Here is a 22309-nt window from a genome sequence, read left to right as displayed (position 1 = left end):
CTTCCTCTCACAGCTCCCAGCAGTCCCAGATGCCCGAGTGGCCTTCATAGAGTCCCTGAGGAGGTAAGCAAGGATGCCTGATCTCGCAGGGCTTTCATACGGCAAGGAATTGTGGTTCTTTTGTAGAAAAATGTGTTTTTTTATATAAAGTATTGGCTCAAAATCAGTTGGCTAAGAGTTTTAAAAAATGATTTCTTTGGTTCTGAATGTCAGCACTGAGCATCATTTTTCAGTGAACCTTCAGGGTGATCAGTCTAGGAATCAAAGTCATGTGATTGACACATAATCAATGTGGAAGGAGAAGGGGGACATGGAGGCCCCCCAAGGGTCCCAGCGGGCACAGGGCCTCAGCTCAGGCTTAGGGCCTCCACAGAAAGTTGGCTGGTTTCCCAGAGGCCATAAAACAACCCTGCTTCCCAAGGAAGCTCTTAGAGGGATGGGGCCTGCAGACTGAGAAGAGAAAGGGCCGTGGAAGTAAGGCAAACACCCGCCTCTTACGCTGGGTCCTTTTCTGGGACCTTATTTGTATCGATGTCTTGGATAAAATATCCCAGGAGCACAGAGACTAGGCCCACACGCCCGCAGGCCCACACGCTCACAGGCCCACATGTCCACCCATATTAACATTTTCCTGTGCTCCGTCATTAAGTTTTGTTCAAGAGGAAAGAGCACAGATGTGGGAAGCTCCCAGGCCCAGCTCTCTGAGCCCTCCCCTTTCCCACTGCCTTGAAGTCATGTAGGATTTTTTCCTGTAGCTTTTCTCTTTGGTGGTATGTGTCTATAGCTATGGATTACATATCTACACACCTACACCACACAGCAGGGTCCGTGCACATGTGAATCGACAGGCATGTGTCATTCCGAAATGTACACTTCCACCGACCCCTTGGCCATCCAGGCTGATTAGTCAACTGCTGTGAGGAATTCTGTCATGCAGCCATGAGTTCCACACTGGGCAACCCCAGGAGTGCGGGGCCCGCACCTGCAGGATGAATACCACAGGACCCCAGGGCACCATCACTACTTTACATGCTCCCTGTCATTCATTGCTCAAGTCAGCTCCAGCTCCATGCTCTTTTAATAGTACATCAGTGAAATCTCTGGCTATATCTCCATATAAACTCAGAATTTTGAGTGGCATTTATTTTGATGTTACAGGTTAATTTGAAGATAGTTGACTACAAGGCCAGGTTTGTTTCGTGACATAGTGTGTATTTATGCATCCAAGCCTGTACTAGTGTCTGTGATACTTGTTTACAAGCTCTTGTGAACTGCCAGACTCACTGTGCTGCACACACAAATTGTGCTACTCCTGTGAGCACCAAGTCACGTTCGCTTGTTTTTCTTTGGTTATTTCTGAGTCATGGGCACTCCAGCCCGGCGGCTCTGCCTAACTTACTTCTTATTGGTTAGTAGACTTCTATGTAGATGACCACATTGTCTACAAGAACAGTTTCTCTTTTTCAACTTTTATATCTCTTAATTTTTGTTGTATTGTATGGGCTTTAATCTAATGTGGAATTGTAGGAGTAATAAGCTGGTGTCTTGTTCCTGACTGAAATAGGAATGCTTCTAAAGTTTTACCATTAACTATATTTGCTCTAGTTTTAAATTTTTTTTATGTGCTCTTCACCATATAAAGAAAGTTCCATGTATGAATTTGCTAAGGACTTTTAGCATGAGTTTGCGCCTTTTCTGCTGCTCTTAAGCCCACCATGGTGTTCTCTTGTATGCTACATGACGATACATTGGTGCGCATTCCCACTGTCTGTGCCCCTGGAATATCCCTACTCGGGATGGCTTCAGGCTTATAAGCTCTCTAGTTGGGTTGTCATACTTTTAGGGTTTTCACACCTCGTCTCTGTTGTCATGTCCTCATCCTGACTGCTTCAGTACCAAGGTCTTGGTACCAGAGGAGACGCCCTGGGCAGCCTTCCCTCCTGGCCTCTGAAATTGTTTGCATGCCAAAGGGACTCTGTGTCCCTTTAGGTTTGAGAGAATTTGGTGGTAAACGCATGTTCTGGTGTCTTCTGTGGAGGCAGAGGCTTTGGCTGACCCAGTTTCTTGAATGGTTGTTGGATCGGTCAGGTTCTTATTTATCCTTAACTTAGTTGTTTAGGTGTTTCTAGAACACTGTCCATTTTATTTACATCTCCAAGTTTATTGACTTAGCATTGTTCATCATATTCTTTTGTGATGTAAAGTAAAAATCACTACCTCACCTATACTTTTCATTCCTTTTTTTAAAAAAATTATTCCTGCTAATGTTAATTTTGCCTTATTTTTTTATGGCTCACTTGTTAAATATTTGTTCTTTCACATAACCACTTCGATATGACATCCTTGCTGCTGCTGATTTCTTTTTAATCTGTTTCATTAAAAATTTTAGATTATTTTCTTTGGGTTTACTCTGTTCTTTTTATAACTTCTTAAACTGGTTGTTTGACTTGTTGTTTTGTGGTTTTTCTTATGTCTTGATGTAGACACATTCAAAAGACTTCACCTCTCAGCATTGCTTCACCTGCCTCCCAAAATCTTGAGAATATAGTTCTCACCTGTCACTCAGTTTTCTGTATCCTACCACTACTAGGTTTTCCTCAAAATTGTTAAGTTAGTGTAGGGAAGCTGGGGTTCGTGTGGCCAGGATCCTGGCCTGTTGCTGGGCTGCCGCTTCCATACCTTTAGACAATAAGCTCTTGTGCTATGTAGAGAGCTCGGCCCAGTGCTCTGGGCAGAGAGAGGCAAAGATGCTGCCGGAGGACAAGCCAGGTAATAAACCCTTTCACGCCAAAGAACGTTTTGCTGTCAGTTTCTTTGGTTACACTGAATACATAGCAAACTTGCCCGGGGCTGAAACCCATTGGCAGGACATTAGCTTTGAGCGAATTTGAAGTTTTTCCAAAAGGTGTAGTTGTTTGCCCCTGAGCTTTTATTGATTTCTAATTTAATTACATTATTTTCATAGTACATGACTCCCATTTCATGGATTTATTTTTATATTGAGATCCCTCCAGTAGAAGCTCAGCATTTGTGAAGTTCCCTGCGTGCCCTCTATTGGGGGTGCAGTCTGTCCGTTAAATTGTGCTTGTTCCCGAGTTGCTGTCACCTTGGTTTATTGGTTTATTGTGGAGGTGGCTCTGTGCTTGTCAGTTTCTCTTTGTAATTCTGTCCAATTTGTCTTCAGGTATTTTTAAAGTTGTATTGCTCGTTAGAAACAAGTTGTGATAAAATATAGCATTCATCAGCACAGCCTTCCTGTTGGACATTTTTTCTGTATCCTGGACCATCCGGGTTCTTGATTTACTCCTTTGTCTTAGCGGAACACATTCTGTTGAAGCTTCTTAGGAAAGGATGGATGGGAGGTAAATTTTTTTTTTTTTTGCACCTTAATTCAGCCCTCATATTTGATAAGTAGCTTGTCGGGGTAAAGAGAGCTATGTTGGAAATTATTTTCCATAGAATTTTTTAAAATATTGTTTGTTCCACTGACTTCTGGCTTCCAGTGTTGCTATGGAGAGACTAAAAAATTATGATTTCTGATTCTTTGGAGCTGTGTTTTCTCTCTGGAAGCCTGTGGTGTCTCTCTTTGGTCCTGTGTTCTGAAATTTTATGGCAGTGTATTTTGGTGTGGTTCTAATTTCATTTCTTGGCTGGGTACATGTGGGCCTTTTAAACTGGAAATTCATGTCTGTCAGCACTAAGACATTCCCTTGGATAGTTTTAAGACTTTTGTTATAAAAAGTTGAAGACACAAAAGTAGAGAAAACAGTGTCTGTCACCCAACTTCAGTATTAATCAGCAAAGCCAATCTTGTTTGCTCCCGTTCACCTACCCGTGTACCCACTGGCTCTTCTGGGCAACTTTGCAGCAAATCACAAGCCCTGGTCATTTCTTCCTGGCTTGTTTCAGGGCAGGTCCTCTTCCCTCTGTGGCCTGGTCCCCTCGGAACCCCTTTCTTTCTCAGCTGTTAGACCTCTGGGCTTGTCTTTCTTTTTCCTCCTGCCATACTTTGCATGTCCGGTGCTGTTTTTTCCTTCTCCCTACATTTCGCCTGCCTGTCATCTCACGCAGTTCTCCGTCTCTGCCAGCAGGTGTCCCTCTTGTGGCCGCCCGTTCTCGCTTCCCAGCAGCAGTGTTTCATCTTCTCTGAGAATGTGAACAGTTGTGATGCCTGAGGTTTCTCTTCCTGGGAATGTCCCCCATGTTCTTGGATTCGCTCTTTCTCTGCATTCGCATCTGTTTCAGTTTCCTAAGCTAAAGGCTGCCCAGTGCCGGTGCCTAGACTCCAGGTGAAGTGCCGTGTCCCCTGCAGGTCCCGCAGCGGGATTCTCACCTGGGATGCACCTGGGCCCTTGTGGGCCTCTGTGCCCGTGCGCATCCTCACATCATGTTTGTAGCGCCCCCGGGGGAGGTGCCCACTGCCTGACTGCCCGTTCAGAAGCGCGGGCCCATGTGTCCTGTTTCTGGGCTGCCGCTAGCACTCCTGCTCCTCTGAAGGTGACTCTGGCTCTTGTCCTTGAACATGTCAGGTCCAAGGACAAGATGTTATTCGTTGTTTTTCTAGTATTCATTAAAAGGAACATAAGTTCACATATAAAATTTGTAAATTACCAAAACTTGAATGAGAGAAGTAAAAATCATTTATGATCTCACTTTCCAGTGAAAACCACCTTTGGCAGATGTCTGTATGTGATATCATGAAACAATAGAGGCCATTTATATCCACATATTTTTTTTTCTAAAAACAGGGTCAACATGCATATACAATGTTACATAATTTATTTAGATTTACTATATCACACATTTTTATTTTATGATAGTTTTTGGAATTGTAAGCTTGAGAATAAATTTAAGTCATTGTTGACTTGGTTTTCATGTTTTCTTCTGATTTAGAGCAGATAAAATCCCCCCATCTCTGTACTCCACCTACCACCAAGCCTGCTCCGCTGCTGAAGAGAAGCATCCAGAAAGTAAGGATAACGGGTCGCAGAGTCATTGTGGTGCCTGTGTCTCCCCTCCCCCGATCAGGAGGTGTTCTGGTGACACCTACCGGTGCCGTGCCAGGCTAGTTGAATTGTGCGGGACCAGGCCAGAGCTGTGGGTTCAGGGACTGCCCGGCACTAGAGCCACATGATATCAGCTCCCCGGCTCTTAGGCTGAAGGCCTAGAAGGTGAGCTGACAGGGAGGGTACTTCCTACAGTGCTGCATGGAGGGCAGACGGCACTGTACCACCTACCTGCCAGCTTTAAGTACCCCACTAAGGTGGTGGTGTAGTTTCTGTTTGCTGTTCTGAATTCAAGCTTCAAATTCAGGTGGGCCCAGACTCAGCAACCAGGCTCGAGGCCTTGGTGTTGGTTCTGAAACGTGTCGTGCTGGGCGGTCTGTGTGGGGACAGCAGTGCAGACCCTAGTCTATCGCAGGCAAAATCCTGCCTGCCCCACCCTGCCCACTAATAAGGCGCCATCAGCAGAGACCTGGTTTCTCAGCAAGGCACCTTGATAAGCTGCAGGAGCTGTGTTGAAGCAGGGCTTGTGTTTGCTGGTTCAGACCCTCTGACATCTGCCAGATGACTGGGCCGAATGAGGCTATTCCACTCAGTTGTGGTCTGTTTCAGTCTGCAGAACCCCTTTGCATGTCCCTTAACTGCCTTTACCACATGTATCCTCACCTGCAGTGGTCTGCAAACATAGACCCTGCAGGATATTTACCCCAAAAGATATCCAGGGATGGGAGAGACATAACACAGTATGCTCCTTTGGAGATAGACACCCTATTCCCAACAGGATTCGGCTTGTTTCACTCTGATAGCCTTACCCCCGTATCCCTCTGTAACAGCAGTTTCCTGGGAAACCACTCAGGGTTGTCATAAATGGTGAGCATTCAGCCCCCATGTCCACCAGGATGAGGACACACATGTTCACTGGGGGCCAATGAATCAATGCAGGCTTGGAGAGTTCTAGCAGCCATGCTGACCCAGAAAACTTGAGTGGGTAAAGAATAAAGGTCCCAGATCTCACACATGGTTGGGGGTGCTCACGGTGGTGCCGGGGACACCACAGAGGCCACAGGGCAGTGTCTGCCATGTTCTCACACAGCCCCATGTCCTACCTTTGGGGCTTCTAGAATATTTTCTCATACTTGGTCTAAATATTCATGGGAGCCTTAGAGTCCGTGGTTCTTGCTTCATTTGGGAGAGATCCGTGTGAGGCTCGGTGCCTTAATTAGCGTCTTCTTGGACTTGTCAGGCTTTAAAACAATGTGTGTGTCTTCCTTTATGTAATGAAAATGGTGTGTTTGAACAACCGTCTTTCTTTTGCATTTAGTGTATCTATTAAATGTATGCTGAGTACTGGCAATTGTCTCTTTTATAGCTAATTCTCAGCTTTTTTCTTTACATTTTTGTTGACATCCTATTGTAAAGAAAACAATCTAACACTCACGGAAAGTTGAGAAGTGGAATCAATGCCACTGCACATGTCTGCTCTCCCAGGGCTCCTTGCTTCTGCCTCCGCATTATGCGCATGCTCTTTATGATTGTGGAGATGGTGTGCATTGGAGCTTAATTTTTCTTAAAACATTTACAAACAGTTTTTTTAAGGTGTCCATTTGCTTTTTCCTCTGTTGAGGTACATAAAATAAAATACACAAATATTGGTGTGCAGCTCGATGCATTTTGATGTGTACACACCCCCATGACCATCACAAGACCAAGACCGGGACACCAGACATTCCCACGGATTTTTCCCATTCACCTGCTTCACCCATTCCCCCACCCCCACCCCAGGCAGCCACCGGTCTGCTCTCTGGGTCTGTGAGCCTGTTTGTGTTTTGTTTGTCCATTTGTTGATATAAATATGTTTTTTGATTATGATGGTTAGCATCTCATGTTGGGAGATTTCCCTTCCCTCCTCAGAGAGCCTAGGGCCTCGTCTTACTCTGCTACACAGAGCAGCGAGCTGTGGCAGCGAGCAGGTCGGCACCCAGCTGCGGGTGTTCCCTGTCTGGCCTCACTGTTAAGGCTCCCGCCCCTCTCAGGTGCGGCTGCAGGCACAAAGGAGGAGCTGGGCTCTGCAGAAGAGCCCCTGCAACCGCTCACTGCTGCCCTGCGGGAGCTCAGAGCCATGATGACAGACCCGAGCCAGCATGACGGTGAGGACAGCTGTGGGCAGGGCTGTCTGCAGGGGTGTCCGTGGGCTAGGTGGGTGGAAAGAGCTCAACGGCTGGCCCTACCCCCATAGCAATAGGCTGGCGTGCATTCCCTGCAGTTCACTGTTGGGTAGCTAAGCCTGACCTTGCTGCACCAGCTGTGGAGCATGGCCTCCTTTAGGGTGGGATGGGGACTGGTCCCTTGAGCTGTCACCACCCTTGGTGCCGAGGAATGTCACGCTGTTTGGCTTCCCAGTGGGACGGGACAGAGGAAGGAAGCTGAGTGGCCTAGGGTGTGGATCCTGTCTTACCCTGAGTGGCCTAACACTCCGTGCTGGTCGCCTGCTTCTGTGTGACCGTCTTCTAGAGATTGTTGTCCTGGGTGTTTACTTGTGGAGGAAGAGCATGACCAGTTCAAAGCACATGTGCACAATGGTCTATAAATTGAAAACTTCCAGTACTTTCAGATTTTGTTAAGAAAAACGCAGAATCTAAAATTAGTAAGTTGTATTTTACGTAGTAACTGTAATACTTTTTTTTATGAGTTCATTTCATTCAAACTGGGATAGAAAGTCCCGTGAAGGCCTCCCAGAGGAAATACTGATAAACCACCTGGTTCCACTGCTCCTGGATGGGGCTGCAGTGCCTCGGCCAGGACCACGTGGGGAGCACGGCCTTTCAGAGCTGAGCTCCTGCAGGACTTAGTGTTTGGGGACATCGAGGCCTGGGGGAGAACCCCGGGCCTTCATCAGGTTACTGAAAGTCAGTCGTGTTTCTAAAAAGCAGCAGAGATTCTATTTCCAAGTGGTGTGGCCGCCTGCTCACTGCTCGCCCTCCGGCCCCCGGAGGCTGTGGCTCTTGGCTGTTGGCTGGCCCGATGGTGCCTGGGATACGGCGCCTCCAGCCACAGTTACAATAACATGGGAGAGTTGGCATGTGACTTCGGGTGGAGAATATAGATAAAAAGTGGAGGTTTGTGGTGGAGAGACATCCTGATGATCCAGGGGCTGGCAGTGGGCATGCCTCCGGCTCACGCCTGCCAGGTCTCATCACTGCCACCTGCTGTTTAGGGAGACTACTTTTCCCCACCTGGCAATGGGCATGAGAGCTCTGGGGCCGGCGGATGCTCCTGCCTAAGCAGCGGTTAGCTGCAGTGGTGACCCGGGCAGCCCTGGTCCTGGAGGAGCGCGCCCCAGGATAGCAGCAGGCAGCTCCCCCATGCACCTGTGGCACACGCTCTCTAACTGGGCATCTCTGTTTGCAGCTCTGTCTGCTCAGATGGCAGTGATTTCTGAAAGGCTCAGCTCTGCCTTGGGTCTCCATGAGGGTGATGGCGTCCTTGCTGCAGAACAAAAGGTGGGTGAGGACGCCAAGTCACGGGCTGTCGCATGTTTCTGGATCATGCCTGGGCACTGAAGGGAGAGCCCTCTGCACTGCAGCTTTATGACAGGTGGACTGCATGTAGAAGCAGGACGTTCAGGAGCAGAGGGGACTCTGACCAGGGCCCACCGGCCCGCCCTGTTTGTGCCCAAACTCTTATTTAAATTTTTTAAAAAGAACATGCAGCATCTTGCTACACTGATAGACAGTGACTGTAGTGGGGTGTGTGGGGGGGGGGACTTGGTGAGGGGGGGAGCCTAGTAAACATAGTGTTTGTTCTTCATGTAGTTGTAGATTAATGATAGCAAAAATTTTTAAAATTAAAAAATACAAAAAAAGAACATGCAGCAGAAGCCATTGGTGGCCTCAAAGCCTAAATACTTAGTCTTCGGTCCTTTCTAGACAAAGGGCCCTGACCCTGATCTGCTGTGAAGCCCTATGATGGCATCATGTGCCACGCTTGGCCTGTCACATGCCCAGGGTATGGGAATGGGGTCTTGTAGCAACTGGTCCAGACCGGGGCCTCTCCTTGGCTCAGCAGAGCCCCGCCTCGGTGTCCTGGGTGCACACGTTGCATCGTCAGCTACTGCGCTGCCTTGCGGCCATGCCCTCAATGACCCTCTCCCCCAGGTCGTCGATCTCCTGCTGAACTCTTTCTGTCAGAACCTAGTGGTAGCCTCCAGCTTCGCCCTGCCAGACAGGTACAGGCTGGAGCTTCACTGGGTGCTTGCAGCTGCCTCGGTGCTCTGGGGGAGCCCCCATGGCCATTCTGTCCTGGTCCAGCTCGGTGCTGCCCCCTGCCCTCCAGCTTCCTGCTGTATTGGTTGAGGGGCCCCAGTCTGTGGAGGGCTGGGCAGACTTCCGTCAGGCTGGGGAGTGTCAGAGGTCAAGCATCTCTGCTGGAGATCCACTGTCTGGGGAACAGCTGGGTTCTTCCTCAGGCTGCCTGAGCCTGACTGCTTGTCCCAGATTCAGAGGGAGGGCCGTGCGGGCCAGGAGTGGCCATCGCTGCAGGCCTCTCTATCCCTGCAGGCAGGGCCCCTGGGCTACCCGCTTTGTGATGGCCGTGTGTGGGTGCACACTCCTCCCCGCCATGCTCACCAGGCTCTGCCAGCTGCTGCGCCACCAGGTATGGCTGTCACCCCCAGCCCCTGTTCTGGGAAGTGGGCTCTGCTCCTCCCCTCCTGCAGAACAACTTTTTTCCCACCTCAGGGCCCGAGCCTGCGCGCCTCACACGTGCTGGGCTTGGCCGCCCTGGCTGTCCACCTTGGTGAGTGCAGGCCTGCACTCCCGGAGGCGCACCTGGGCTGTTGTGCCCCTGCCTGGGGCCTCTCCGTCCCCGAGTTCCTCAACAGCCTCCTGACCTGCATGACCAAGGAGTCCTCGCTCTTCTGCCTCAGGTGAGCTGCTCCCCTGCCCTTGGGCTTCTCTGCTGTCTCTTGGCTGAAGTAACACATGCTCATCGGGTAAAATCAGCAGAAGCAGGGCTCCAGGGACCATCACCCTCTGACGTTTTGGTGTCTGTCCTTCCAGAGGCGTTCTTTGTGTCTGAGATTGTTCCACTTTACTGCTGAACTGCCTGTTAAGACATGAGAGACGGGCTGTAGGTCCTTGCGTGCCTTCAAGCCCACCTCAGGGCTGTGTGAGAGCAGCTCCGTCTCAGGGTGCCGGCAGCTGGTTGATCAGATTCCCAGGCCTCCCTGTGGTGAGCAGCCTCATGCTGTGGCTGTCTCTCTGGGGTAAATTCCTACACAAGGAGCTTGTAAGCTCACCTTAAAGGGCTCTGAGACCCATTGTCCTACCAGTTTGTGCCAGTGTACATCCCACTGTTCACTCACTGCACCTTGTGTGCCAGGCCTGGGGTGGAGCCTGGGAGGCAGTGGAGTGTGAGGCATTTGGGGTGGCAGTTGCTGGGAGAGGTGGGCAGGTGGAGGTGAGGCCCTGTGAGCCGAGTGGGCGGAGCCCTGGGGAGCCCGTGGTGACTAGGCTGAAGAGCTCAGCAGCCGCCAAGGTGGACGGAAGGTCAGGACAAGACGTCAGGAGGCTCCCATGGGGACTGCAGGCTGGACTGGGTCTAAGTTCCTCAACAGAACTGACACGGCTGTAAAGAATGCGACGAGGCAGGGAGACAGCATAGGGATGCCAGGGCGCATGCTGTCCACAGCGGGAGGCAGAGTGGGCCTGCCCCTCCTGGGCATTTGCCAGCACCAGACCATTCCCACTGGGAGTCAGCACTGTAGGCACCCGGCTTCCTTCTGTGCCACACTTGACAGCCTGTCACTGGCAGGCAAAGGCTGCCCCTGAGGCTGAGTTTAAAACTGAGCATGGATTCTACAGACTTCTAGGAAGGAATGCAAGCTTTTTTGCATAATTATACAAGCAATCCCTCCCCTGCCCTGGCGTGTCCCCTGATTTTATTTCTGTTCTGGCTACAGCTCTCTCTAGGCAGGGAAAGCAAGCCCTTGTTTCATGGAGTCCAGATGTTCATGTGTTTCCCCAGGCTCTGCCTTCAGTGGGACAGAGCTCAGACCAGACGTGTGACACAGGGGTGTAACCAAGCACTCAGAGGAGCTGGCCAAGGCCAGGGACTGACCACTAGCCACCTGGCTTAGAATGCCATCTGTTCACTTTTGTGAAACTCAAACTAACATTCCTTTCATCCCTCATTTTGCATGGACTACATATCGACATTACGATTTGTTATCTGATTTCAGATTTTGTACAGCAGCAATCTCTTATTCCTTGTGTAAGTTTTCGCAGTCACGTGATATTTTATGCAGCTGTTTATCTCCAGGCCTTATAAAAAAGGTAGGTCTGTTGGGCTCCTCTTTCCTCTTCTCTGAGTGTCCAGTCTCGTGCAGGTTTCTGGCCACAGCCTGAGGTCTCTGCTCTCTGTAGCCCCTCCCCTTGGCCTGCAGCTCTGTGCACCCTGCTCACCTGGCTGTCTCTTGGCAGCTGCCTCAGCTGCTTTACCTGAACACTGCCTCTTCCTATGGCAGTATCTTTGCATGTAAAGAAGAATTATAAATTTCTTCTAAAGAATTCCCCTCATCTAGTGGATGCTTGGTATATTAATTAGAAAACCAAGAAATTTAAAGATGCCTGTTAGGAACTTTCCTTTTCACAAGGAAAGGTGGAATTAGAGCTTAAGCCCGTGTCATTCCTTGTACAGCATTCAAGGAACAGCTCATGGAGTTTAAACCCCTCCCCAGTTGTAGGTTCCACATCATGATCAGCTGCAAAGTGTCTGAGAGCGCCTGCCCTGGGCTGCCCAGTCAGGCTGGCATTGGAGGCTCCGGGGCCCGGAGCACATCTGTGCTCCCTAGTCACTGGCATCAAGGAGCTTAGTCCCAGGTGCTGAAGCTTTAAAGCGAGGAATGAAGATGGGGAGGAGTGGCCTAGGCCAGGAGGCCTTGCCCCGCTTCCCAGTTCTGGTTCCCAGGTGTGTCCCGTACCCCCGTGTGGCTACCCTGATGAACATGGGGAAAACCGTAGCCTCCCAGTAGGCAGTACATACAAAGCTGTACACCACTGGCAGCATGATGCGTGTCCAGTTGGCACACTTTCTTTATGAGAACACCAGTGCTGGCAGAGGCCTGTGAAGACACCTATTCATGGCTGCAGGTTGAGGCCGGCACCACCCTGCACAGATTAGACCCAGTAATTCTGCTTGGAGGAACTTTGCCCAAGGGGACAGACAGATGTGCAGCAGGATTACAGGCAGGGCTGGGCTGTTCACTGAAAATCCATCTGCAGCTGGGAGTACGGTGCCCACAGTGTCCCTGAGGAGTCCTGGTGCCCGTGGGTCTGCACACACTGCCCTGCTGTGCACAGCCGGCCACTTGAGGGCTGCTTCTTATGGCAGACATGTCTCTGTCTCTCTTCAGTTCCAGTTCATTGTGCTGAGACTGTTCTCAGAAGCCCGGGACCCCCTCTGCCAGGAGGACACAGCTGGCCTGCCCTGGGGGCCCCTGTGCCTGCCTGCTACAGACTGGCAGCAAGCCGCCCTCTGTCTGTGGAAACACAGCACTTTCTGGGAACTACTGACGGAGAGAGAACTTCATGTAGGTTCACGGTCCCTGCCCAGTTCCTCCCCCCATCCTAACTCTCGGGTGTGCGGGCATATGGTAGGCAGTCAGGGAGCCTGACGCTGGGGCAGCATACGCGGCTTTCCTTGAAACCGTATCAGGATTGCTGTGGGCACCCGGGCAGTTTGAGAGAGGACAGAGGTCCCTCTGCTTGGCCCAGTGTCTCCCAGTACCAGCATTGTGCAGAAAACATTTAGGATGAGTAAAAACGTGCTTTAAACATACCTGCTGACCTCCAGTTTGTCACTGGGAGCTGCTGCGGCCAGCGTGCCTGGGGTACTTGTCTCCTGCTCAAAACTTCTCATTTGTTTCTTGGGTTGTTTGCCTGCTTGTTTTGGTCTTTAGAGAAAAAAATTCTCATTTGTTCTATTACATTTTTTTCATAGACGGGAGCAGGTGTGGTTATGTGAGGAGCAGGGGCGCTTGAGATGAGTCTCTGTCAACACAGCACAGAATAAGAGTGCGCTGCTGTGGCTGTTTGAAGTGTTACTGCACCGTGTTCATCCTTTATGTCCCGGTGCTGTTGGGCTTTGAGCACAGGGGTTTGTAGGAGGCTCACAGGTGCCACAGCTCACTGCCCAAAACTGGGCAGATGCTGGAGAATTCAACCTAGAAGTACAGTGTTAGCTCCACGGTCAGAATTAAATTAAGCAATGTATCAGTTCTTCATCAGGGCTTGGTGCCCCCATGTCATGCAAGCCGTGGCCTTTACAAAACTCGGTGGTGATGTCAGCAGCACACGGATCTGCAGTGACACGACGTGGCAGACGCATCAACAGGCTGTTGCTCATGTGTCCTGTCCTCACTGCCCAGTGAGTCCCTTTCTCTCAGTTAACTTACAGAGACTGGTTACAGCTGGAGCTGGAAATTCAGCCTGAAGTTGATTCTCTTTCAGATACAGAAAGGTAAGTGTGGAGTCCCTTTAAAGTGTCAACACGGTTTTCTTCGTGGTCTTAATGTCTGTGTCCTGCCATATCCTCAATCCAGTGTTTGGTTTACCATACATGCAACTGTGGTACAGCCTCCGCAGTTCAGTCATCGTTTTTCAAGAAACATTTATTGAGCTCCTGCTGTTGTCCAGAACCTCGAGGATGTTCTGGGTGAACGACAAGCCTGCTCACATGGCACCTTCGCGCAGATGGGGCTCACCTGCCCCAGCACCCTGACCAGGCACTTATACAGTAGGATGCACCTTTCTGTGCTGGGGAAGCAGTAGACCAGACAGCTGGGTGCTGGGCGGCACTCAGAAACTCCCATAGTGAGAGCGTGTGTGCTGGGGAGGCAGTGGGCCAGGCCAGTGGTGCGTGGAGCGCTGGCACCAGGAGCAGGTGACGAGGCTCTTGAGCCCCTCCGGGGCTGATAGAGCGGCCGTTGGGAGGTTGGGTGTGCTGCTCTGGGGTGCAATAGGCCTGTTGTGGGGGAGGGTTGCTCAAAGGGGGAGATGTGCTACCAGGAGCCTGGGGGGCACCAGAGTCAGGGGACAGCATTGGCCACCCTTCCTGTCTCCCCACCTTGTCTCCTGTCGGATTCCGGAGAGAGCACCTGCTTTTCCTATACGCGGGGCCTTGCTTCTTAGCGGCGCCCAGCCCGCTCTGGGGGCCCCCCATGCCCTGAGGTCTCTTCCTCTTGCCCTTTGGAAAAGAAGGAATTGATTTCTGGAGTGAGGATCATAATAACCATTTCTTAGCTTACATTCAGGTCACTGTGTTGCAGCCGTTCAGAGCTTCTATAGTTTCACAAGTGACACCTGGATGAGTTCTGGAGAGCCTCGGGTGGCCCTCGCCACTTCAGCTGCATTGGCCGACTGCAGTGTCCTGGCTGCTGCAGCCTTTAGTCAGTGTGTCCTTGACACCTTTCCTGTGGGCACCTGCAGAGCCTAGTCCAGACCTGGAATGGCTCAGCCTGGTCGGACCGCAGGTGCCTACTCCGTTCCCTAGCTCAGCAGCAGTGAGCAGGCAGCCAGCCAGCAGGGCGGCCTCAAGTGGGCCCGGATCAGTGGTGGTGGGCCTGCACCTTGCTACGGGCTCCCTTCCTGGCTGTGGGAACCCCTGGCTTGCAGCCTTTCTCAGCGCAGACATCTGTCTTTGTTGTGGCAGGTGGGACTTCCACCAGTGGGCGATCTATGAGCACTTCCTGCCCAAGCACTGTGCCGCCGGGGGCTGCGGTGGAGACCTGGAAACCGCATGCACAGTCCTCATTGAGGCCCTCATGGACTTCTGCCAAAGGTGAGCCATGCTAATGCCAAAAGGCACCTTCCCTTTAATTTTGGAGGGTCTAAGTACGAGTGTGTATTTCTCAGTCCAGTCTGCGCTGTACAAAGTGCCCCTGAACACATCCTGATCAGCAATCTGAGGCCGCTCAGATCTGCTGTTATGTGTAGGTTTGTCAGCGGCAACGACTGTTGTCCTTTGTCACCTGGTATTCAGGGTCAGCAGTTGGGAAGAGTGGAACCAAAGGCCAAGGGGCAGGAGGCACTAGCATGAGCCGTGGGCCAACTACTGTACAAGGCAGAGCAACCCGCGGCCTCTGGGCCTACAGGCGCCCTCCTGCTGGGCAGTGTGTCTGCCTCTGCGCCCTCACAGTCACTCTATAAGTTGGTAGGTTCTGCAAGATCCCATTTTCCATACTTTAGGTGACATATTACTTCAGTCACAGAAAACTAGTTCTGTTTTTACCCTCTAGTAAACACTGTCCTGGCAAATGGTTACTTAAGACACAACAGGACAGACACCTTTATTTTTCCCAGCACCCTTCTGTTCTCCACAAGAACCAGCTGGCGCCTCTCAGGAACTCATGTTACCTTTCCCCACAACTGGAACAACTGTTTGCATTTTTGTAGATTTGTAGTAAGTTTTAAATTGAGAAATGGGAGTCTTCCAACTTGGTTCTTTTTCAAGCTTGTTTTGGGTATTCTGGGCACTGTGTAATTCCATCTGAATTTTAAGATTAGCTTGTCAAATTGTACAAAACTAGCCTGGATTCTGATCGGGGTTACATTTGTATCTGTAGATCAATTAGGGGGGTACTGCCATCTTGACAATAGTGAGTCTTCCCGTCAAGAAAATGGAATCTCTTTACATTTATTTTGGTCTTCTTTTTTTTCCAAAAAAGTTTGTAGTTTCACTGTATAACTCTTGCACCTCCTTGGTTAAGTTTATTCTTAAGTATTTTACTCAACACCACTGAAAATGGAGTTATTTATTCCATTTTTGGATTATTCCTTGCTAGTGTGTACAACAAATTTTGAATATTGATTTCATATCCTTTAACTTCACTGAACTTGTTCATTGTTCTAATAGTTCTTTATTGGGATTTTTTTTTGGCTTTTAATATAAGATTGGGTCATCATCTATGACAGATACAGTTTAACTTTTTCCTTTCCAATCTGGATGCCTTTTCTTTTTCTGTGTGAATTGTCCAGGCTGGAACTTCCAGCACATGACATGGAACTGGGTGGAAGTGGTGATGAGGACGTCTCATCTCGATCTCAGAGAAAGCATTCAGTCTCATACCACTAAGCGTGCTGTCAGCCGTAGGTTTTCATAGACATCCTCTATCAGCCTGAGGAAGTTCCCTTCTGTTCCTATTTTGTTGTTTTTATCATTAAAGCATATTTTTATCTAATGCTTTAAGGTGCATATAATGAGATGATCACATGGTATTTTTGTATTCTATCAATATGTGTATTACAATTGATTCTTGAATGTTGAACCAACCTTGCATTCTTGGGGTAAGTCCCACTTGGTCATGACACATGGTTCTCTTTCTATGTTGCTGGGTTTGGGTTGCTGGTATTTTGTTGTTCTTGATTACTGTGTCACACAGACCCCAGGGACCTCCTAGCTTTGTGAGCACTTGGCACTGGAGACAGGAGGAGTAGGAACTCCAGCAGCCAGGGGATACTTAGGGCGAGTTCTGCTGTGTTTGTTTTCCAGTTCGAAGAGTTACAACGGCTCAGAGGATTCTGATTTTGTTCTCAGTGGCTACATAAGAAATCGGGATATTTTTTCCAGATTGCAGGTGAGTTAGAAGATGGAAAACTCAGTGTGTTTGCTGCATTTGAGCCATCTGCTATAAAGGTATTTATTATGACTATCCGTAATGGATCCTACGGCAGCTCAGCAGAATGAAAACTTGCACCATGCACACAGTGGCTGAGACCCAGAGGGACACTGCTCTGAATGCATCTGGCAGAGGACCGGCTCAGCGGAATTCGGAGGCTCTTGTCTCCGGCAGAGGCACTTTGGAGAGCCCAGGAGGGCTGTTTTCAGTCCACAGTGGAAAGTGTCTTCTGGCTCCTCTGGTCTTCCTAGGACGACGAGGGTCGGACCTGAGAGTGAGCTCTGGGCTCATAGTTCAGACCAAGGCCCCTGCCTCCGAGCCTCCCACCCACTGTGTACACTGGGGTCTGTACCGTTGGAAGTGCGCTTGTGGCTCTGCTTTCTAGGGTTCTGCGTGGAGGCCTCACGCTTCCCAGCAGCATTTCTGCTGCGAGTGAAGTCCCTGAATCTTTTAAATGTGGGGAGAGAGAAGCCACAAGGGCGTGGTTTGGATTCGGAGCACTGGGAAAATTTATTCACAGGCATCCCACAAAAAAAGACCCCCAGGTCCCCAAGCCCTGATCCTGACCATCTGTCCTCCCATGTCCATTGTGACTGGTCATTAGAGGGCAGACACAGAGTGCGTTGTGGGCTCGGGGTCACACGTGATGGGGTCATGCTTAGATGTGGGTGCTCAGCTTGTTCTTTCCCTACATCTGTGTGCGCGAGCGGGCTCTGCACATGTGCTTTTGGTCAGGTGTCCAAGTGCCTGCTCTGCATGTGGCTCGCCCTCAGGCTATGCCCACGCATGTGTATGGAAGCGGCAGGTGGTGAACGGGAGATGTTAGCCATAGTGAATCTGGGTAAAGGTGTTCAGCCTGCCATTTTTATTTAGTTTTTGCAGTTTTTCAATGATTTCCAAGTAAAAAGGACTATCCCATTCACCCTTCCTAGTCCCTATGGAGCCCTTTCTCCCAAGCCTGTCTCAGGGTCCTGATTCGGGCTGACTGGCAGCCCCAGGGGCTTTCTGCCTCCACATCCAGGGACAGAGAAGCACCTGGAACCAGAGAAAGTATGTGAGGGTCTGGCCTTGTTTTCCAGGAGATGGCTGCTGCCCTGGAACAGGGCCCTGCCGTGGCCCAGGGCTGCTCTCCCTCTCGGGGGCACCGCCTTGTCAGGGCTCTCCGCAGGCGGCTCCAGGCTCAGGCAGGCGGATGGGATGTGGCCACCAGCCTTCAGAGGCAGCAGGAGCTGCTTGTGTACAAACGGTAATGGCACCCCATCCCAGAATCTCTCTGCACTGGGTTCCCTTTCCCACTGATCACTCGTATCTGACGCTCAGCCTGTAACGGCATCTTCTCCTTGGGGTTCCCATGGAGAGTGGGGTCTGCACATTGGATTAAAGCCTTCCTCCTCAGACTGAGGAGCCCCTCTGTCGAAGGCTGTGGCCTTAAAGAGCTCACATCAAAACAAGGAAAACTGCTTATCACAGTGTGTTCATAGTAGAGCATGAAACGATATGGATTTCCAGTTCTCAGGAGCTGCTTTGTTAGGCCACGCACACCTCCTCCTTGGTTATTAGCAACTTAGAGAGTGGTTTTGAGTGACGCAGTGCATCTGCAGTGGACTCATCTGGGACAGGCAGGACTAAGGAGGACTGAAACCAGAGGCCCAGGTTCCAAGAGCAGGTTCTGAGGTCTCGGGAAGGAGCTGACACATGCCTTCTTCCCAAGGATTCTCCTCTGCCTGCCTCCGTCTCTCCTCCTCGGCAGCCCCCAAGCCGAACTGCCCATTGCCCACAGCTGTGACGAGTTCTTCCACTTGGTCACCTCTGAGCTGGTAGGTGTGATGTCAGTGACCTAGGGACACAGGATGAGGGGTGACCTGGTCACTGAGGGCTGGTTTTTCAGTGTTCATGAGTGCGTCTGGTCACTCGGTGCTGGCGGCCTCGGGAAGCATGGCTGTACGTGGGGACCGCTGCTGCCTCGGGGCTCCCAAGGCTCGGCAGCCTGGACCCAGTCGTGACATTTCGGGGGCCAAAGTGCCAGGTCGTGCTATAGCGAGCACCCTCTCCCTCCATGGCACACGTGGCTTGGTGCCAGGCACTTCTGTTCTGTCCTGCAGCCCATGTGCACTCTCACAGGCAGTGACTCAAAACTCCTAAGTTTTCCCGGGTTTTAAAAATGCACGAATACAACTAGTGGTTGAGCTACGGATCCATCCATCCCATTGAGTGGAGATTCAAAAAGGGGATTGGAAAGCAGAGGAAATGAGATGAGGTTTTCCTTCAGTGCTTGCCAGAGGCTGTTTTCCTTAAAGTCTTCTCAGAATGGCCTGCTAACTCAGCTGAGTGCCTGAAGGGGGCCGGGGGTTAGGGGGAGCCACTGGCCTGGGCCAGCCAGCCAGCCAGCAGGAGGGTTGGAGCGGCGGTGGACCCGGGCCACCTACCCTGCTGGCCTCCAGGATTGGTGGGCTGCTGGCTGTGGCAGCCTGTGCCCCCCAACCTTGGTCCTGTTCTCACTGGCCTGTGCTGTTTTGCAGAGAAACATCTGTTCTCACGGAGGTACACTGAGCCACGACATCACCCTCCATTTCTTCAGGGTAATTGCACTTCCATCTGTTCCTGCTCTCACTGCTCAGCTGGGTCCTCATGTCCAGGGTGCCTCAGAGCCATGGTCTTTCAGGGTCTGGGTTCATTTGCAAACTGCTGAGTTTCTGGCATGTTCTCCCCTGCAGGGGCTCCTCAACGTCTGTTCACAAAGCAGAGACCCCTCCCTGACAGCCAACGCGACCCTGACTGCCTGCCAGACCGAGTGCCCTCTCATTCTGACCTCTGCCCTGGTAGGCCTGGCCTGGCTTCCTGGGGTGCTCCTGAACTGGGCACAGGCCCAAGCCCCACAGCCACCTCAGGCTTCTCAGGAGCACGTTTCCCATTTCCCACGACAGACTCATCCTAGTTCTTGTAAGAGAAAAGGCCTTGGCGAAACTGGGGTGAATAAGAGTACCGCAGAACACGGGCGCTGTGACAGGCCCCCAAGTGCCTCCTTGTGTCTCGGTGGGGCTGGCCGGGCCCTCGTGCCTGCACTGTCCGCACCATCTGTGGTCTCAGCCGCCACCTTTGCCCTGCTGGTCTGACCTCTCCGTGACCCCGCTCACTCTGAACGAGCTCTCCCAGTTCCGCTAGGACCAGGCCAGCAGCCATGGACGCCGGCTCTATCCCCCCAGAGCAGCCTTTCCCTCCCCAGCCCCTCATCTGGCCTGGCTCGTCACCTGGTCTTTGGTATTCGCCGGAAATACTGTTCTGTGTTCAGACTCGGCTCTAGGGGACCCCAAGTCCTCAGCAGATGAGGGTGAAAGCCCCTCATGGGACTGCCTTGAGCCTCACATGAGACACAGATGGTGCTGCACTTGAAGCCAAGGGGACCCCTGGAGTGGTGGGGGTCAGGCAGTGGAGACCCCTCTTGTCCAGACTGTCACTCGACGTTTCCCATTCCTGATTATGGGGATGGGAGACATCAAATCCAGCCACCGCTGGTCTGCTCATTGGTAATCTCCTTCCACAGCTGTGGTGGCCACGCCTGGAGCCTGAGATTCGCTGGCGGTGGGAAAGGTGCACCCGCAGCCCGCTGCCCCGAGGGCTGCAGCAGCTGCAAGAGGCCCGGCAGTTTGCCAGGAGGCAAGTGTTGGCAGTAGGACGAGGGGGGGAGGCATGAATGTTGCTTAGCACCCACTCTAGGTCATCTACACAAGACCCACTTGAAAGGTCAGAGCCCCAGCTGACAGGTTCCTGGACGAGAAAGCTGAAGGGTGTTCTGGGAAGGACTGATTTCCGCAGGTCGCTGCTTTCCTATCTATTGGCCCACCCAGCCCAGGGATGGTGCCTCACAGGGCTGAGAGAGGAGCAGGGGTCCCCGGGCCTTGGGTCTGGGCGTGCCATGGCCCTGGAGGCCCTCAGGAGCACTTGCTAGTCACCCCATCCTGTCTGTTCTTGTCTCACTTTGTGACTCAAGTTTGTCCTCCCTGCAGGGTCAGGGGTGCTTGAAAACTCAGAACACAAGGGGAGCAAGTCTGTCCATCAGCCTGAACTCTACAGAGTCAGCAGATTGAGGTTTCTTAAGTCACGACATTATGTTCATTATTGATTCTTGGCCCCGTTTCTAACCTGCTGGAGGGCCTTCTGAGTGCCACCCTGCAGCCAGAGCAGGGACTGAGTAAGTGGAGGGCCAGAGGCAGACCTCTGGGGTCTGCATGATGGATTCTAGGTGACAGGCCTCGGTGTCTCCTACCTACTTTCTGAGCTCAGGCCGCTGGGCCCAGGTGCCCTCTCCAGGCCTTGCCAGGTACCTCATGTCCACGGTGCAGACGTGCTAACAAGCTGGAAACCAGACCCAAATTGAGGACAAGGCCGTGACACAGGCCTGGGCCTCCACCATCACAGGTCCCCGAGTGGAGTGGGGTATTAGAGGTGCAGACCTTGCACCTGCTGATTCTGCAGCCCCTCATTGCTCCCCTTGGGGCAGGGCTGGTGTCTTGATGGGGAACAAGGACCTCAGGAGGTTTTGAGCTTCGGTGGTGTCAGAGCTCATGGGGTGACACGCATCCCTGTCTGCAGTGTCCTCTCCCCTGACACACTGTCCCCCGCGCCTGGCCCGGCCTGGGTCTCTGCTGTCGCGCTGCACCACGAGATTCAGCGAGCCGGGAGAGCCAGCATTTCGAGAGGGCTGCAGCAGCTGGACTGCCAGAGAGAGGAGGCAAGAGGGGCCCTGCTTGTGCTCGGTGTCCGATCAGCGTTTCTCAGGTTCACCCCAGCCGCCTGTCCAAGGACAGGATGTTTGGAGTTGTTGTGACTCTTAAGTTTGAAGTCTGACTCTCCAGTTTACTGATGGAAACTGTGCAGTCTACTTGATTTTTGAAGTGCTTTTATGTAGTTTAGCTGTCTCCTATGGTTGGGGGACGGGGCAGCCTGAGGTTCAGCCTGAGGAAGGGGAGAACAGCCCCTCGGGCTCCTTCATCTCCCCTAGCTGAACTCTTGTTGGTTCTGTGACTTGAGGCCCCATCTGTCAGCTCAGGACAGACCCACCTGCCTGATGACTAGACCAGCCGAGGGGCTGAGGGTTTTCATAATGAAGCTTCCTTCAAGTTTGTTTTTAGACTGTTTTTGTTGGAAGGGATTTTAGTGGGTCCAAAGCCGTAGGCCTGAGTGTGCCAAGGGGATGCTGTCCACAAAAGGGCCTCTCCCAGCCTGGGGATGCCCACACTCCAGGGGTTGGGAGAGGCAGGTCAGGATGGAGCCTGTGGGTTAATCTCCAGGAGTTTTACACACACACTTGTGGGGACAGAATGCGGCTGGGCCGTAAGTAGGTCTCATGCCAAGACCTCAGCAATGGCCCGATCTCACAGCAGCCACTCTCTAAGCTGTGTGTAAAGGCAATACATAATGGCCTGTCACTCATGCCTTATTCTCAGTCAGCCTTTAAAAGCAACTGGGCATTCTTCCTTTTGAGGAGGAAAGCTGTGCCTGAGGCCTGTGGGTGTGGGTGGGCAGTGTGGCGGACGCCATCCTGGCTGTGCCTGTTTCTGCCTGCAGCTCCTGCTCCCCCTGTTCTTCTCCTCCTTGCTGGCCCTGCTCTCCTCACATCTGACCCCACATGTAA

The 22309-nt window shown here is 51.7% G+C and overlaps 1 protein-coding gene across 3 annotated transcripts in view; it reads left to right on the top strand.

Moving 5' to 3' along the window:
• The window catches only part of FANCA (FA complementation group A), a 40499-nt gene that overhangs the window by 16376 nt on the left and 1814 nt on the right, over positions 1–22309 (top strand). For all 3 annotated transcript variants that reach the window (XR_012126964.1, XR_001853397.3, XM_017662213.3), the window contains exons 20-38: positions 14–63; positions 4894–4970; positions 7037–7150; positions 8412–8503; positions 9158–9228; positions 9560–9656; positions 9740–9927; positions 11242–11335; positions 12415–12591; positions 13447–13520; positions 14712–14840; positions 16551–16635; positions 17757–17923; positions 18389–18494; positions 19197–19256; positions 19392–19496; positions 20219–20331; positions 21268–21406; positions 22243–22305. Coding sequence is in view for 1 of the 3 variants with exons in the window: in XM_017662213.3 (XP_017517702.3) it covers positions 14–63; positions 4894–4970; positions 7037–7150; positions 8412–8503; positions 9158–9228; positions 9560–9656; positions 9740–9927; positions 11242–11335; positions 12415–12591; positions 13447–13520; positions 14712–14840; positions 16551–16635; positions 17757–17923; positions 18389–18494; positions 19197–19256; positions 19392–19496; positions 20219–20331; positions 21268–21406; positions 22243–22305 (2001 nt within the window). In the remaining 2 variants the exon portion in view is untranslated. The remainder of the gene's footprint in view (positions 1–13; positions 64–4893; positions 4971–7036; positions 7151–8411; positions 8504–9157; positions 9229–9559; positions 9657–9739; positions 9928–11241; positions 11336–12414; positions 12592–13446; positions 13521–14711; positions 14841–16550; positions 16636–17756; positions 17924–18388; positions 18495–19196; positions 19257–19391; positions 19497–20218; positions 20332–21267; positions 21407–22242; positions 22306–22309) is intronic.

This window comes from Manis javanica, chromosome 17, assembly GCF_040802235.1.
Source record: "Manis javanica isolate MJ-LG chromosome 17, MJ_LKY, whole genome shotgun sequence".
Lineage (NCBI taxonomy): Eukaryota > Metazoa > Chordata > Mammalia > Pholidota > Manidae > Manis > Manis javanica.
The sequence above is the reverse complement of the archived record's forward strand: the minus strand, read 5'-3'. Positions and strand labels throughout refer to the sequence as shown.